Here is a 16880-nt window from a genome sequence, read left to right as displayed (position 1 = left end):
TTTTTGAAAGATTATGACACTGAGAGTAGATATTTTTATTGTAATTATAATCTCATGGAGTTGAGGTTTTCTAGGAATACTACTGGTTTCTTAATTCTCTCTTGCATAAATGAGGCACAAGGAAATGACTCTTTCAAAGCAGCCTCATCACTCTGATAAGTAAAGATAATTAGAATTCAAGATACCAAGGGGACCTGTTCCCATAACTTAAAATGTGAAGCAAATTATGGGATGTGTTATGTATACATTAAATCAAGAAAATCATAGTACTAATAATTTCAATTATCCCCACCTGAGAGCAGTGCTGGCGGTGTCTACTGGGGAGGCTGATGTCACTGGAAGGCCTGTGTTGACTGTCGCCTCTCTTATTTCAGGCAGCCTCTCTAACTGTGGACTCCTGCTCCGAGAATCAGGAGCCAGGCTACTGCACTGTCAGCAATGCAGCGGTTTCGGATGACTGGTAAGTAAAATCATAACTCCATTCTTATCATTAACGAAATGATGATTTACAAAAATTTTAAATAATTATTCTCCATACAAAACAGGTATATACTCCCTCAAAGAGATAGTCACTATAAAGTAACTAGTAGTTACTATAGTTTTTATACTATAGTTTTTATACTATAAAGTAACTACCGTCAGGGAAATATTATTTTAATGTTGGGTTAAAAAGTCGCCAAGTGGTTCAGTCAGGTATCAAATAAAAGGAAACAGTGTCTACTGTAGCCAGGACTGCTTAGATTTCCCTTCATGAAAGGCTTTCATGCTTCCTGAGTTCTGTGAGAGTGTACAGCATGGCCGCCACTCATTCGGGCATGTTCTCTTCACGTTTGTGAGATAATTGAGACATGTTTTCTAATAGCGCTTCAAGCTGAATTGTAGTACTGGCCAATCAAAGGCAGAAGGGATTTTGTAAGGATTGAGAAGTGGAGAGGTACAGTGACCCCCTACCCACTGTCTTTATCGACACACTGGAGGGCTTGCTGTGTTCTTAAAAAACCTTGCAACCTGTAGAAGTAACAGTCTTGGCATCTGTGCCTTTGGTCTTTTCTAGATTGCTCATTTTTCCTGACAGCATTGCTGTGTGCATCCAGTGTGGGTAGTTGAAAATATAATTTCATAAGCTTCACTGTCTTTGTAATATAAAACCCAAGCAATCATGAAAACACCTACTTTAGGCTGGGTGTTGGCCTAGAGGCTCGTTCTGGGAAAGTGAAGTAATGGACCAAAATATCTTGTGTTGTTTTTGAGATTTTTACCCTTTCGCATTCTCATAGGACTCTTGATGTTCAGCCAAACCGAGTCACCGTTGGAGGAATCAGGTCCTTAGAGCCAATCCTTCAGAGGAAGGGACAAGTGGAGAGCCATGACTTTGTGGGGTGTGTAATGGAGTTCGCCGTCAACGGGCGACCCCTGGAGCCCAGCCAGGCTCTGGCAGCACAAGGCATCCTGGACCAGTAAGATTTTCTTTCTTTCCTCCTTCCTTCCTTCCTTCCTTCCTTCCTTCCTTCCTTCCTTCCTTCCTTCCTTCCTTCCTTCCTTTCTTTCTCTCTGTCTCCCTCCCTCTCTCTCTCTTTCTCTCTTTCTTTCCTCTCTCAACAATCTATCTATATCTCTATATCTATCTATCTATCTATCTATCTATCTATCTATCTATCTATCTATCTATCTATCTGTCTATCTATCCAATACCTACCTATCTACCTACCAATTGGTGGTTTTTCAAGACAGGGTTTCTCTGTGTAGCCCTGACTGTCCAGGAACTCACTCTGTAGATCAGGCTGGTCTCAGACTCACAGAGATCCTCCTGCCTCTACCTTACAAGTGCTGGGATTAAAGGTGTGGGCCACCACACCCAATAAGATTTTCTTATCATTAAAAACCGGAAATCTAAATACTTAGCATCCAAAGCCTCCAGGTTGAGGGTTTACCTGGCTGACAGAGCTTCCATGATGTGGCCTGAGATGTAACTTGTCCACACCCTCCTTCTGGTCATTCTGTCCCTGTTGTTTCCCACACCCTGGGTTCCTAGTTCTCAGCAGGACTTCCCATTGCTTTTTCCTCGTCCTGAAATCATCTTTTCTTGAGATGTAAATACAAATGTCCTCCTGTTACCCTCAATGTAGAGATACAGAAACCTGCTAAGGTCATACCCTCTTCAATCTGTGCAGAGGATCTTTGTCGAACAAACAGCATATCCATCTTTTCCCTTTATTGTTTGTCATTCACACAGGAAAACAAAGCCTCTTTTTTTTTTACTATATGGGTTCATTCATTCCCTTAAGTCTATGCCTGGTGTCATACATGGCTTGTAAGTGGGCAATCATTATGAGTGTCATTGTGGGGTGCACATGGACCTAAGTAAATATGTGGCCCTGGACCATGCTGATAAGGGATTCCTGGACCACTGTGGTCCTTCAGAAGTTGACATCATTGGTTATCCTTGTAGAAGATATTTTAATTTATCTTTCTCTTTTGCCGTGAGGTAGACTATGTTATGAGATTTCTGTGTCATTAATTGCTGCAGGGTAGCAGGGGCAAGACCCTTTCTATACTATAAACCTATGATTAAGCACATTGATCAGTCTGTATCTGCTTTCTAGTCAACTGTTGTCCTTCCAGGCTGGTGCTTTACCATCTTCTCTGTGACTCTCTTGCAGGTGTCCTAGACTAGAAGGCACATGTGCTCGCAACCCTTGCCAGCACGGTGGCACCTGTGTGGACTTTTGGTCATGGCAGCAGTGCCAATGCATGGAGGGCCTGACTGGAAAGTACTGTGAGAAAGGTAGGCCACCACTGTCACATTTATGGGATGCTGTCACAGCCCCAGAAAGGATAAATAAATAGGTGCACCTAAACAAGTTACTGCATTTTGACTCTAACATGGCATATATTCCGTGTGCCAAATGGGGGAAGATACAGTTGCAAACTGGCTTTATAACATGAAGAGGAGTAGCATTCTCTCAAAGAATTGGATCCTAACTAAATGTCAGTTTCACCTTATAAATGTACCACTGGGTTATTTTATGTCACTTATTGGGTAGTTGGGAAATTTCAAGTCAGCAAGTATACTCAGGTTGTAGATAAATAGTATCTGCTGTTGGGGGTATTTCTCTGGTCGGATTTTTATATTTCACAGTATCACTGGATTACACACAGCTCCAAATATTGTGTGATAGTCAATGTGTTAAAATAAAAGTAATAGTTTATTTTACGTTGTTTTTGAGCAGCATTTTTTTCAGTCTTCTCATTAATAACTTCCCACTTAAACCCCAATGTTATGATCATCACGACATCAGTGATATTCAAGTCACCAGTAAAGATTTGCTCTCTCATTGGAGGCTGTGTATTCTACTCTACCCTGTGCCTTGGGCCCGCCTTTATGAAAACTGCTTTATTTTGAAATGAATGATTACTACTTAATTCGGCCACTAGCGGCTGGTGACTTTTTAAGGAAACATTTGTTGCTACTGTAATGGGAAAATAAAGAGAAATGAGCGATAACATTGGAATACAATATAATCCAAAAGATCCTAGAGGCAGTCAACATAGATGCATCATAGTAGCTTGGCTATCAAAGAAAAAGAAAAAATGAGTTGACACGTAGTAGTTCTTTCATGAGCTGCCCTGAGACTCATTTTTCTCATGTGAGATATAATTCTGCACATGTTATTCTCTTTATCTGTTTAGAGTGTATGACCCAGGACAGAGTTACACCTGATTCTATTTCCCCACGTTCCCTTCCCGAACTATGCTACTGGTTGTATAGATGCAAACATCTTACTTCTGGACTTGGAGGGTTTTTTTAAATATCATTGCATGTGATGATGAACCATCCATGGCGATGACTCCAGGTAGAACTACAGGTAGCAATCTCTGACTAGACAATTTTTTGGGTTCATATTTATAAAAATTAGAGACTAGAGGGACTAAAGACTAAAGAGCCAAAGGTTCCCAACTATAAAAACATACTTGCTTAATAATTTCAGGAATGCATTGAAATTGGTTCAAGTTTTGAATTGTGCATTTTAGCAGTTGGCTGTGTTGTCCATGTCCAGGCCTTTGGTCCCATAGCACAGAGATTGGATGACAAGTCCCCCAAGTGATTAATGATTGTCATCAAGGATTTTATGTTTCCCAGATCCAAAAGGACTCAACCATTGGCAATAAACTTACATAATTATTCACAAATGGAAATTGTTTTCTCAGAGTAGGACCAGGAAGAGTAATTTCAGAATCTTGAACTTTTGTCATTTTTAATACCTTGGACCCCTTTGAAGAATTTGCTCTAAAAAAAAGTCTAGTGAAAGTCTTCAGATTTTCCCTTTCTTCTGGGCTTTCAGCTGTCACTCCGGACACTGCCTTGTCACTAGAAGGCAAAGGACGCCTGGACTACCACATGAGTCAGAGCGAGAAACGGGAGTATTTGCTGACACAGAGCATACGGGATGCCATGTTGGAGCCTTTCGGTGTCAATAGTCTGGAAGTAAAATTCAGGACGAGGAGTGAAAACGGTATTTTGATCCACATCCAGGAAAGCAGCAATTATACCACGGTGAAGGTGAGAGGAGCCCGCACTGACCCTTCTGATGACCCTGCCTGCTCTGGGGCAGCAGTCGCTTCCCCCACAACGTTTGTCCTTTCCTTTCCAGCCTTAGAGTTCTGACCAAAGTTTGGCAGTGATTCAATACCATCCACCCGTAATGTTTCCAGGGCCTGGGCCAGAGTAACAAAGATTTGAGAGGACCACTTTCTAAACACCTCTGTGTTGTTTTAGAGTAAAAACCACGGTCAGGCAGGTCAACACAGAAAAAGTAGTCAAGTCTGCTTTCCCTGATAAAAACCTGTGTTGCTTTGCCTTCTATCTTAAGCAAAATAAAGCATGAAAAGCATGTGCCTTGATTATGGAGGATCATTTTCATCAAGAATTACTTTAAAAGCTGATAATATAGGTTAAATTCTAAGATTAGACTATGTAGAAATTATCTGGCTTCATTCTGAAATGGCATTCTATTCATTACCTAGGTCAAATCCACAAAGTTTAATGTTTTTGGTATTTATTGTAAGTAAACTTTCTTTTCATCTCTCCAAGTAAATTTTAATGAATAGGGAGAGAAATGTATCCTCCATCCTATGGAGATTAGAAGGGGACATGGGTTGGCTTCCCTCTGCTTTATTCTCTTTAAACAGGGTTTCTCTTTTTGTCTGGAGTTCTCATGTCTGCTTTCGAGCATAGGCTGATCAGTGTGCTTCTGGGATCTTCTTGACTCCTTTGCAGCTGCTGACATAGGTACTGGGCTTTGCTTGACTCCTTTGCAGCTATGGACATGGGTGTCGGGGATCCAAACTCAGGTCCTCACACCTGTACATCTAGCAATCTACTCACTGAGCCATCCCCCTGCTCTCTTTAAATAATATCAAAAATTCATTTTTTTGAAATTTATAGTCAATAAGAAGGACAGAGTTGTCTCTGGGATTTTACTTCACTTTTCCTCTCTGTAGGCAGAAGTCCAAGTCAGTCACTAATGAGCCATGAGTCATTCTTTGCCTACCTCCTGTGACCTTCTGAGAGTATGAAATGAGAACCACCTTCTTTCATAGACAGACATTAGCACCAGTTTTCCCAGGAGATCTTGTGTTTAGCTTCATCAACGTTTCATAAGCTCATTTTATGTCTTATAAGTCTATTGATATTTTAGTATTCATTTTAGTAAATTATTAAGAAAACAAACCATGATTAATGACTTATTTTTCTTATCAATATTTTGAGACACAGAAAAGTATTAGCAATTACTTGATTTAATTCACAAATTATATTGAAAATAACATTGATCATCATCCCTAAATCTTAGGTTTCGGTTTTCCAGGTTTCTTTGTGCAACTGACTTTCCCTGTTATCTTAGGTGTCTATTTTCTGTAAGTCACATAAAAAACCATTCCCTTTCCTAGTGATCTGCTTGTATCTTGCTTATGCCATTTGTTTCTAGATGGAGATGCTTTTTACTCCCTACAGTCGCTTAGCAGTGTTTGGAGATGTTTTTATTGGCGGGATGAGGGTGATGCCACCATGCAGTTGCTGGAGACCAGAGCTGAGATTCCTATAATATATACAATGCCCCCAACAGAGAATCATGTGCTCAAAAATCTCAGTCAGTGCTGCATTTGCGACAAAGCTCCGGTTTCCTACCGGGACATCTTCAAATTTTCACTTTACATTCATTACTTAGACAAATATCCTGGTTCCCCAGTTAATACAACTCACGAAACATAGAACTACTTAAAATGTAGTCAAATATGCTGTTGATCATTTCCACTGAAAAGCAAATTAGAAGCAAGCAATTAGAGAGGCTATGATGTAATTACAGTGGATTCATCTGCCCAGAACACCATTTCCTCCTGAGAGGGGACCCTGAACAGCTTCTGCTCAGAGTTCCTCTATTCCGAGAAGCCACACTTCAGTCTTTGCATGAGATTATTTTTTAAGCTGTCTCCAAGTCCCCATGCCACTTAAATGACATACAACACACTTCTGTTTGCCTTCTCCTTCAACCAAGCAGTTCGGTCAACATGCTAATACATCTGAAGAGTGAAAGCCTCCATTAGGAAGTGGCTGAATGATAGGGTCTGTCTTTCTCACTGTGAAATTCAGCAGGATGCTAGCTGGCACCACCTCAACATGGTGCCGCAGAGCTAAACAGAGAATTAGGCAAAATGACCAGTAATTAGTAGTCATGGCATTTAGTGAGAAAATTGTGAGCAGCACATTTTCAAAAGCAAGGACCTCGGCAGGTAAAAGGAGTAGAAAAGGAAAAAGCACCCAGTCAAGAAGAGCAAAAGGAACCCAAGAAGTAACTGTGCTGGGCAGGAGGTGACTGGGTCTGCCGGAGTGTGGTTGAGGAAGATGGGGATGGGATGTGCTTTTAGTGTTAGCTGCCAGCCGTCCATGGTTTCTTTTGACTCACCTGCTTACCATTTCTTCCTTAAACTCTCTGTTTAGTGAACTCTCAATCTCTCTCTCTCTCTTTTTCTCCCTTCCCCACCTCTCTTGCCCTCCCTCTCTCCCTCCCTCCCTCCACTTCCTTCCCTCTCTTCTCTTACTTCTCTTTCTCCCTCCCTCCCTCTCCCCTCTTCCTCCCTCCCTCCTTTTCTCTCCTCACTCTCTCTCCCTCTCTCTCTCCTTCTCTCTCTCTCTTTCTCTCTCTCTCTCTCTCTCTCTCTCTCTCTCTCACACACACACACACACACACACCCATGATAGGGAAAATGAGCAAAGTTGCTGGGTGAAGGAGATCCTGGGTAATTTGCGTGTATTGGGAGATAGCTAGAAGAATTGGAGACTCCTAGAACAGCTGTGCTCTGATCATTTAATTTACATATACATATTAATCACAAAGTATGCAGTGTGTGAGTGTGTGGTGTATGCACATCTCCTGTCTTCTACTGTTCACTGCCCTATTGCCTTGGGTAGGTCTCTCACTGGACTGGAGGCCTCACATATTGCTAAGCTGTCTAGCCAGAAAGCTCCCATGGTCTCCATCTCTGCCCTTAAGAGCTGGCATTGCAGGGGCACAATGCTGTACCCAACTTTGATGTTGATGTTAGGGTTTTGAATTCAGGGCCTCATGCATACAGAGGAAGCACTGAGCCATCACCCAGACTATGAAAAATATTTTTAATCAGGAAATAGCTATCAATCACTCCGATATGATTGCTGTATGTAACTTGGTTACGTGACTTTTCCACAAAGCACAAACGAACTGCTTTTCAGTTTTTCCAGAAGTGCTCCTTGTGTACAGACATGGAGTCTGAGCTGAGTGGCACTCACAACTGACCCCTGCTTTCCCTTCAGTGGCTCCTAGGACACTTCATCTCTGGGCCCAGGCAGCAGTCCTATCTGGCAGCAGAGACGGGAATGTGTTCTCTGACCCAGGGGCTCATCTGGCCTTACGAATTATTCATTTTCTGAAGGGTCAGCCCATAACACTGGAAACTTGCAAGCTGGAAACTGGAGTGTCCTGTTACCCCGTGCTCTGCTGAGAGCAATCAAATTCCTCTAGATAAATTGAAGAGACAGCTGTAGTGAAGTCTTGGCCAAATCTCTCTTTTACTTTATGGTATTTCATCCTGGAAATGAATAGCCCCATTTTTGTCTGAAACTCCGGTGTGGTGGTATAGGAAGGTAAAGCTACTTCCGCCATTGTTTTTCCACCTACTCTGCCTTTGTAGCTTCCCCTTCACTTTTTGGTTTTGCATTTTTTGTTGTTGTTTGTCTTTGAACTATTCTAGCCTTTTTTAAAAAAAAACTAAACTTAGTTATTTAACATACTTCCCTCTAATTACAATTTTAATTAGTGTCAATTACTTAGTCTACCTAGTCACTACAATATTTCAGTTTTGGTTTGAAAAGTTAGATGCCCCTCAAGTAGTTACATATAAAATGAAAAACTGTTGGAATTTGCAAACAAGCAGTCATGTTGTCTGAAATTGCCATGATGAGATAGGTGAATGTGTTGTATTATCACAGACTCTTCATCCGTTCCAGTTCCTTTAGATTGCTCAATACTTTAAACAAAGTTTTTTTATCCAAGGATATCATGTCTGATATGCGCATTGCTTTCAATGCCTTTTACAGATTAAGAACGGCAAAGTGCACTTTACATCAGATGCAGGTGTTGCTGGGAAGGTGGAGAGAAGCATTCCGGAAGCGTACGTCGCAGACGGCCACTGGCACACCTTCCGGATCTCAAAGAACGGCAGCACCACCGTGCTGTCTGTAGACAGACTATACAACAGAGACATCGTCCACCTCACCCAGGACTTTGGTGGCCTCGAGGTGCTTACCATATCTCTGGGAGGAATCCCACCCAACCAAGCCCATCGCGACACTCAGACAGGTAAATGCCTCAGGAAAATCCGCTCCTCATAATGTAGGTGATTTTGGTGGCTAACAGGGAGTGGTTGTTAACATCCAATTTATTGTAGATGACTTTCTTCCATAGGGTAATTTTATCCCAGTGTAGTTTTTACAAGAGTAGCTGGATTTCTGATACTGGTAATTGCTGCGGGAGCTCCTTCCGCTCCTTCAGCCAATAGCCGCTGAGATACCAGCCCATTGGGGCATGGTCTCCCCCTCTTTTTTTTTTAAATAAAAAAAGCAGACCACGCCCCAATGGGCTGGTATCTCAGCGGCTTTGGCTGAAGGAGCAGAAGGAGCTCCCGCAGCAGGTAATTATGAATCTTCTAATCAACATAACTCTCTTCCGAGAGATTGTGACTTTAACTGCTTTCGTCTGTACTGTTGAGATCTGGTTGAAGTATGGGCTGCTCCGATGCTTGGCTTGTCCTCAAGGCCTTTGTCTGTTCAGTCCCGTGTGCATCAAAGTCGGTCTCCCCAAGAAATGCAGGAGAGTGGGGTAACAAATGTCAATCAGATCTCACTGATTTACATCAGTGACACAAAGGGAAATGGAAAACCTGTGTGTTCATACACCAGGAGGACTATTGGAAGGCTTATTTGATGGAAAACATTGACAATCGAGGCCAAGGCCAGGGAACAGCTCATGGGCAGCTAGGGTGAGACAGACATTGAAACTGGAGAAGAAAACAGGGTGTTCTAGTTGGAAAGTCTGGATGTGCTTATTTTACTTGCAGAAGATAAGGAGTAATTAAAATTTTAATTTTAAACATGCAGTAGTATTGAAGATATTTCAGGCTAATTCTGAGGATGAAGAGGAGGAAGGGTTCCAGGACCCAGGTGTTAACCGCCAGGATCTAGGAAGCACTGCAGCAGAAGATACTGTTTGCATTCTAATGGAATGGCCAAGGAGTGAAGTCAAAGTAGATGAACCTGGCTTGTTCTGGAGATCATTTGTGGTAAAGATCAGGGAGAATTCTGAGCTTTCATCTCAAGCAAAAGTGCCCCCCAATCAAGGGAATGTGGAGGAAGAGTGAGGCAGATCCCAAGGAAGCACGGAGTTTGTTGTGGAGCACATGGGTTTGAAGTACCTCGGAAGGAACATTGAGTGGATGACCTGCACTCAGGGTAGACCCCGGCTAGAGGTGTCAGTGCCGAGTAAGGGGAATGTGGGTGGGTGTGAGACTGTGTAGGAAGCCTTGTGTGACTCCAGAAGGGGAGGGCTGTGTAAAGAAGAGTGAGTCGGTATGCATGTGTGGAATTTCCAAAGAACACAAGATGTCACAAAACCAAGAAAAAAGGAAGTCAGAGTCAGGGGCTATGGAATGAAGGTTCAATAGCCAAGGAAATTCTGGGAAGAATAAGTCACCCTGACAGATGTCACTTGGGTAGGAAGGTATGTCAGAATACAGGAAACACAGAATGTGTCACAGATGACGCGAACAGTGCATAAAAATTCTGGGTCGTAAGTCCTTATGTAGTGGATCTTAGAAAATGTGCTATCTAGTTGGGATTTTGTAAGAGATCAAGACAGTGTAGATTCTGCTGGCCTGGTAGGCAAAGTAAACTCCTGGGCCTTCATGTCTGTGCTTCCTGACATCAGTGCATTCAAATAAGGGAAAGATTTCTTAACTGCTTTCATCATTACCAGTCACTACTAACAAACCCCTTGGGATTCTTCTGTCTTATTTATCCTGACCATTTACAATGTGGGTGCCACAGTTAGCTCTTCCCAGCCCAGATACCCTCCAACCCTGGAGTGGTCAGTGTTTTTCCTTTGATCCACAAGGGCCCATACCAGTATCTTTGATGGGCATACTGTCTGTGATTACACAGTCCATGCTCTTGGGGTTGAAGCAATTGGCCTTCATTTTACTCTTTCTGTTGTTCATAAAATAATATTTATCTCTAAGTAACTCTTGGTCTATGGCCTGTAAGAATCAAACTGATGAACCATTAAATAGGTAGGTAGGTAGGTAGAGAGAGAGAGAGAGAGAGAGAGAGAGAGAGAGAGAGAGAGATCAACACACTCTGGATGTGGAGACCTTTCAAACTTTTCAGTTCTCCCCCATGTATTACCTAACTCTGTGGTTTGGAAGTTAATGTCAGAGGACATGCATTCCCCATCTTTGAGCTGGAGCATGGCTGGTACCCTCCTGGGATGCTGTGGGTCTTCTCTTCTTCAGATCTTATCACTGAGAGGTGAAATGGTTGCTTTTCTCTAAAGCAACTTTTACTGTATCTCCCCCACAGGTTTCAATGGCTGCATTGCATCGGTGCTCTATGGTGGAGAGAGCCTCCCCTTCAGTGGGAAGCACAGCTTGGCCTCCATCTCTAAAACTGACCCTTCGGTCAAGATCGGCTGTCGGGGTCCCAACATCTGTGCCAGCAACCCTTGCTGGGGGGACCTTCTGTGCATCAACCAGTGGTATGCCTACAAATGTGTCCCTCCTGGTGACTGTGCCTCCCACCCCTGCCAGAACGGAGGCAGCTGTGAGCCAGGCCTGCTCTCTGGCTACACATGCAGCTGCCCAGAGTCACACACTGGGCGGACCTGCGAGACGGTGGTGGCCTGCCTTGGTGTCCTCTGTCCTCAGGGGAAGGTGTGCAAGGCTGGAAGTCCTGGGGGACACGTATGTGTCCAGACTCAGGGCCCAGATGAGATCTCCTTACCGCTGTGGGCTGTGCCTGCCATCGTGGGCAGCTGTGCCACAGCCCTGGCCTTGCTTGTCCTCAGCTTGATTCTATGCAACCAGTGCAGGGGCAAGATGCCCAAGAACCCCAAAGAGGAGAAAAAGCCAAAAGAGAAGAAGAAAAAGGGAAGTGAGAATGTGGCTTTTGACGACCCGGACAACATCCCACCCTATGGGGATGATCTAGCAGTCAGGAAGCAACCCGAGGGGAACCCCAAACCTGACATCATAGAGAGAGAGAACCCCTACCTAATCTTTGATGAGACCGACATACCCCACAACTCAGAGACCATCCCTAGTGCCCCACTGGCTTCGCCAGAGCAGGAGATTGAACACTATGACATCGACAACGCCAGCAGCATCGCACCGTCAGACGCAGACATCATTCAACACTACAAACAATTCCGAAGCCACACTCCGAAGTTTTCCATCCAGAGGCACAGCCCCCTGGGCTTTGCCAGGCAGTCTCCCATGCCCCTGGGAGCAAGCAGTCTGACTTACCAGCCTTCTTCATATGGCCAGGCGTTAAGAACCAGCTCTCTCAGTCACTCAGCCTGCCCGACTCCCAACCCCCTGTCCAGGCACAGCCCAGCTCCTTTCTCCAAACCATCTGCTTTCTACAGAAACAGCCCAGCCAGGGAACTGCACCTCCCACTGCGGGATGGGGGTACGCTGGAAATGCATGGGGACCCCTGCCAACCTGGCATGTTCAACTATGCCACCAGGCTGGGGAGGAGAAGTAAAAGCCCCCAGACCATGGCGTCACATGGCTCGAGACCCGGGAGTCGCCTCAAGCAACCCATAGCACAGATCCCTCTAGAATCTTCTCCTCCCGTGGGACTCTCCATCGAGGAGGTAGAGAGGCTCAACACCCCTCGCCCTAGAAACCCCAGCATCTGCAGCGCAGACCATGGGCGGTCCTCTTCTGAGGATGACTGCAGACGGCCCCTGTCCAGAACCAGGAACCCAGCAGATGGTATCCCTGCCCCAGAATCCTCTTCGGATAGTGACTCCCATGATTCCTTCACGTGCTCAGAAATGGAATACGATAGGGAGAAACCCATGGTCTACACGTCCAGGATGCCCAAGTTATCTCAAGTCAACGAATCTGACGCAGATGATGAAGATAATTATGGAGCCAGACTGAAACCCAGAAGGTACCACGGACGCAGGGCTGAGGGCGGACCCGTGGGCACTCCTGCAGCAACATCTGGGGCTGCAGACAGCACCCTGAAGCTAGGGCAACAGGCGGGCAACTTTAACTGGGACAACCTTTTGAACTGGGGCCCGGGCTTTGGCCACTATGTGGATGTCTTTAAAGATTTGGCCTCTCTCCCGGAAAAAGCAGCTGGTAGCGAAGAAGGTAAAAGTGGGGCAGCTAAACCAGCCCCCAAAGATGGCGAGGCCGAACAGTATGTGTGAGGTGTGGGCAAGAAACACTCAAAGCAATCTGCGGCTGCCCACTCGCGTGGGTCACCTTTGTAAAACAGGCCAGTAATAGACCGGACCGGTGGCCGCGGGACACGTTTAATATTAACCACAAAGCTGCTCACATAGACTCCAAAACGACTCTTTAATTTAAATGTGCTTGGTGGAACGGTCCTCCTGCATGCATTGTGTTTTGTGATGAGTTCGGGGGCATGCAACATTCATTGGGAAGTTTTGCTTTGTGTTTGGTTTGTGGATTTTACAGTTTCTGCCATTACAGCTGCAGACATGAGCTGCGCTTTCACAGTGGGGTGTGCTTGTTCCCATGATAGTGTTATGGTTGCGTTTTACATGGTAAGGTCGCTTTAGTTGAACCAGTCCGCGCAAGGTGCAGGAAGAAACGCGTCCCATCCTCCGATGAAGGACCGCACATTAGCCCTCTTCAGAAATATAGGTTCATATGTGACGTTGCTCAGACATGCCAAGGGCTTGTTTTACATGACGGTGGGTACTAAGATTAAGTCATTTTGTTCAGCACTTTAAAGCTCGCTTAGAAACTGGGTTGACACTCATGTGTCTCTGTGTGAACAGTCATGGTCTCCTGACTTACCTCAGGCTTCCACGAAGAACAAGATGACCGCATACTGTCCCCAGAACACTGCCACCTTCCTTTTCCGGAATAAAGTTCTCAGCGCACTTCTAAGAGACATTTTTTTAAAAGTTATTTATTGAATTAAAAAAAAAAGTTCTATGCTTTTAACATGTAACAAACTGACCTAAGCAGGCCCTAATTGGTTTTATTTTCCAGCCATTCAACCTTTACCCCAAGTACCCAGTTTTTATAATTTATATAAAGTCAGATTGCAACGTTTCTTACTTTCTGTCGTTTTGTAGATCATTTTTTAATACTGTGTAAAACTTTTTTTCTTTTTTTACACCTGAGCTATGTTTTTGATACTGATATTTTCCTAAGCCGGAAACGTTTCTTGCTTTCAGGGAAGGTAAGAAAATGCATTTTTTACATTTGTTACTTATGTAACATTCATATTTTCACAGTTTGATATCTGTAACATACTGTATGCTTTCTACCTGTAAATGCCAACAATAGAATTAAAATATTTATTTAAAATATTGTGTCCTAGGGTGAATATCAGTTTCTATCTTTTCTCTGCTCTCATGTGGGCAATTGAGAGTATTCTCTTTCTGCCAACAAGGCATATAGCAAGTAGCCAGTTGAACTTCCATGGGCTACAGTATGTATTGTCAAAAATCAGAGCTGTGGATAACAGCCAGCAAAGACATCTTACGGCCACCCAGCGCATTCTGGCTTACAGAGTCCTGGGACTTCTCGGCGGTATGCTGAGTCTAGCCTAGTTGGGTCCAGGGAGACCAACGTCGTGAGCCCTATTTAGGCACATTTACTAGTTAGAAGTTCCCAGCAGAGTCTGTTCAGTGAAAGGCATCTTAAGACGGGGCTTTCAGCTGGAGAAGCAGCCATGAGCTAAAGCCAGTTGTGAAATATCTCCAGCCCCCGCTTTCTTCAAGTGTTCAGCTTCTTATTTTTTTCTAACTCCAAGGCAGGTAAGAGAAATGGCAGGGAAGGTCTCCTCCACAGAACCGTCTCTAACTTACTGTCCACTCTCACGTGGCCTGTCTACATAGTACGCTGTAGTCAAACCTGACCTCCAGTTTCTAAAAATGAAGAAAAAAATGACTCCAAAGAGTGGCACACGACAGGATTGTTTATAAAGAACCACAGAACATTTTTAAATGACCTTGCTCCAACCACCAGACCATTTCTGAATTAATTATATTCCTCAAACTTTGTATTTGTTGAGAGGATTCTTAACACGAGCCATCAGCCCACAGCTGAAGAATTTTACAATATAAATGACATCTTAAATTAAAACAGCCACATTATGAAATTATATCCTGAATTGCTTTCTGGTGTTGAAAAAGGTTGGGATTATTATTTTTGTTTCAGGATAAGAAGTAAAATGTGGCTTAGAATCTAAATCATGATAGTCATTTAATGTAATTGAAACCATTGTATCAGATGCTAATCTGAGTTTGTCTTTTTTGAATCACCTGTGATGAACCATGCTGTCTAGTATTTCCCTGTGAGTGTTAGTGTTTCAAGTTTATCCACCAAATATGGGGAAATCTTCATGCCTTCGTGTAACTCAGAACAGAAAACTATTTCCCCTCTGAGGAAATTCTGAAGCATCTAAATGACCTCAAGGACACAAAGTCTGTAATTAAGAACAGAGCTGACAGTAAGCCAGCAAACAAGATCACAATTAAGGGTTAAGGGCAAAGAGCTGGGTGTGAAGAACCCTCAGGAGTCTGAATTCTTATTGCCTTCTCTACTGGTCCTGGATTAGGGCAAATGGCACTCTTATAAGAAAATTCTCAGGGTTTTCTCCTCTTAGTTTTCTTAGTTTCTGAGTTTCTCCTCTGAAGCAAGGGCAGTGTTTGCTGCACGGAAAATCAGATCTATGTGTAGTCAAGTCTCACACAGAATCTAAATCAATACTCAACTGCCCAAAGTCACACAAAGTGGCAGGAATATACTGTCTGGGGATACAATGAGCAATTCGACAAAGAAATAATCCCAGCAAAATAAGCAGCTGCTCTTCATCCTGCTCACACACAAAATCAGAGCCTTGGAGATTTACAAAAACCATGAAAGGCTCTCTGGGTTTCTTGAAATATGGCTGCTCTTTTAGCTCTCCTGTGTCTCTCAGTCAAGTATTTTGACTTTCAAGATGAACCTTAACCTATCCCAGAGGAGGGGGGGACGGGCAGAGGAAAAGGGAGGGGCAACAAGAAGGGGAAAGAGATAAGAGGAGGTTTGGAGGGGGGGGAGAGGTTTGTACTCCCAGCCAGGAACAGAGCCACAGGAAAAGCTCCCAGGTCCCAGGTCTCTGTCCTGAGGAGAAAAATCCCTGTGGCTTTCAAGGTTGTTTCTAGAATTTTCTAAGTTAGCTGATTCATCGATAGTTCATTAAGATAAATTAAAACCATTTTTTTTTAAATTGCGAATGAGAAAAGCCTGAAGCACAGTTCCTCAGCTATGTGTTGTTAAGGAAATGCTTGCAAACAACAAGGCTAATGGGAAACAGAGTCCTCGCACTATTGAAAGTCATGTACTTCATAAATATTTTATTTATAAGAGAAAAAATACATCACAAAGCAACTTTATTCCATCCAGACATTCCATCTAAGAACAAATCACTGACATCACAGACAGGCATGCATTTTATTTTACTCGGGTGTAACATTATGGCACACGTAAATCTTCAAGAAGTGAGAATGTTTTTGTTTGTTTGTTTTGTTTTTTTAACAGTTTTGAACCAATTGAACAGAACAAGACTTCCTTCACTGTTTCATTTTGCAAACCCAATTTAAAAAGAAGTAGTATTTCAAACCTGAAAAGGCTTTGCCATGGGAGAAGTGCATTCAGGAATGGCGTGTGTGCGCTAACACCTAACCCGGCCTTTCGGTGTCAAGCCTCTCGGTGTGTAGCAAGACTCTGCTGCCAGTGTTTACCTGGTGTCCAGGGAATGGCAATGGCACACCAGCCACACAGTTGGGCGACCAGCAATTGACAGGGTCCATTTGTCCAAGGGGCATAGCAAGGGGTTTGTATAAATTCATTGGTTTTCTTTGCGTTCAGTGAGAAAAAAAGGCATTATGGTCTACTTCTCCTGGAGCAGATGAGTTAGTTCCTTACAGGTCCGAGCAAGGAAAGTTACCGAAGGACTTCACACCATTACTGCACATGTCCTCTGCAATTACGTCCAACTGAGGCTCGGAAGACAAACCGGACAGCTGCAGCCGTG

General features: G+C 43.7%; 1 protein-coding gene across 1 annotated transcript in view; it reads left to right on the top strand.

The window, feature by feature from the left end:
- The window catches only part of Fat4 (FAT atypical cadherin 4), a 136411-nt gene extending 122247 nt beyond the window's left edge, over positions 1–14164 (top strand). Inside the window, exons 12-17 of the mRNA XM_087899519.1 lie at positions 375–460; positions 1278–1457; positions 2661–2785; positions 4344–4561; positions 8633–8894; positions 11168–14164. Coding sequence (XP_087755645.1) covers positions 375–460; positions 1278–1457; positions 2661–2785; positions 4344–4561; positions 8633–8894; positions 11168–13029 — 2733 coding nt within the window. The 3' untranslated portion in view covers positions 13030–14164. The remainder of the gene's footprint in view (positions 1–374; positions 461–1277; positions 1458–2660; positions 2786–4343; positions 4562–8632; positions 8895–11167) is intronic.
- The last annotated feature ends 2716 nt before the right edge of the window (positions 14165–16880 follow it).

The sequence above is a fragment of the Myodes glareolus genome, chromosome 20 (assembly GCF_982192425.1).
Source record: "Myodes glareolus chromosome 20, mMyoGla1.1, whole genome shotgun sequence".
Taxonomy (NCBI): Eukaryota; Metazoa; Chordata; class Mammalia; order Rodentia; family Cricetidae; genus Myodes; species Myodes glareolus.
Note: the sequence above shows the minus strand (reverse complement) of the source record. Positions and strands in the feature narration are given on the sequence as shown.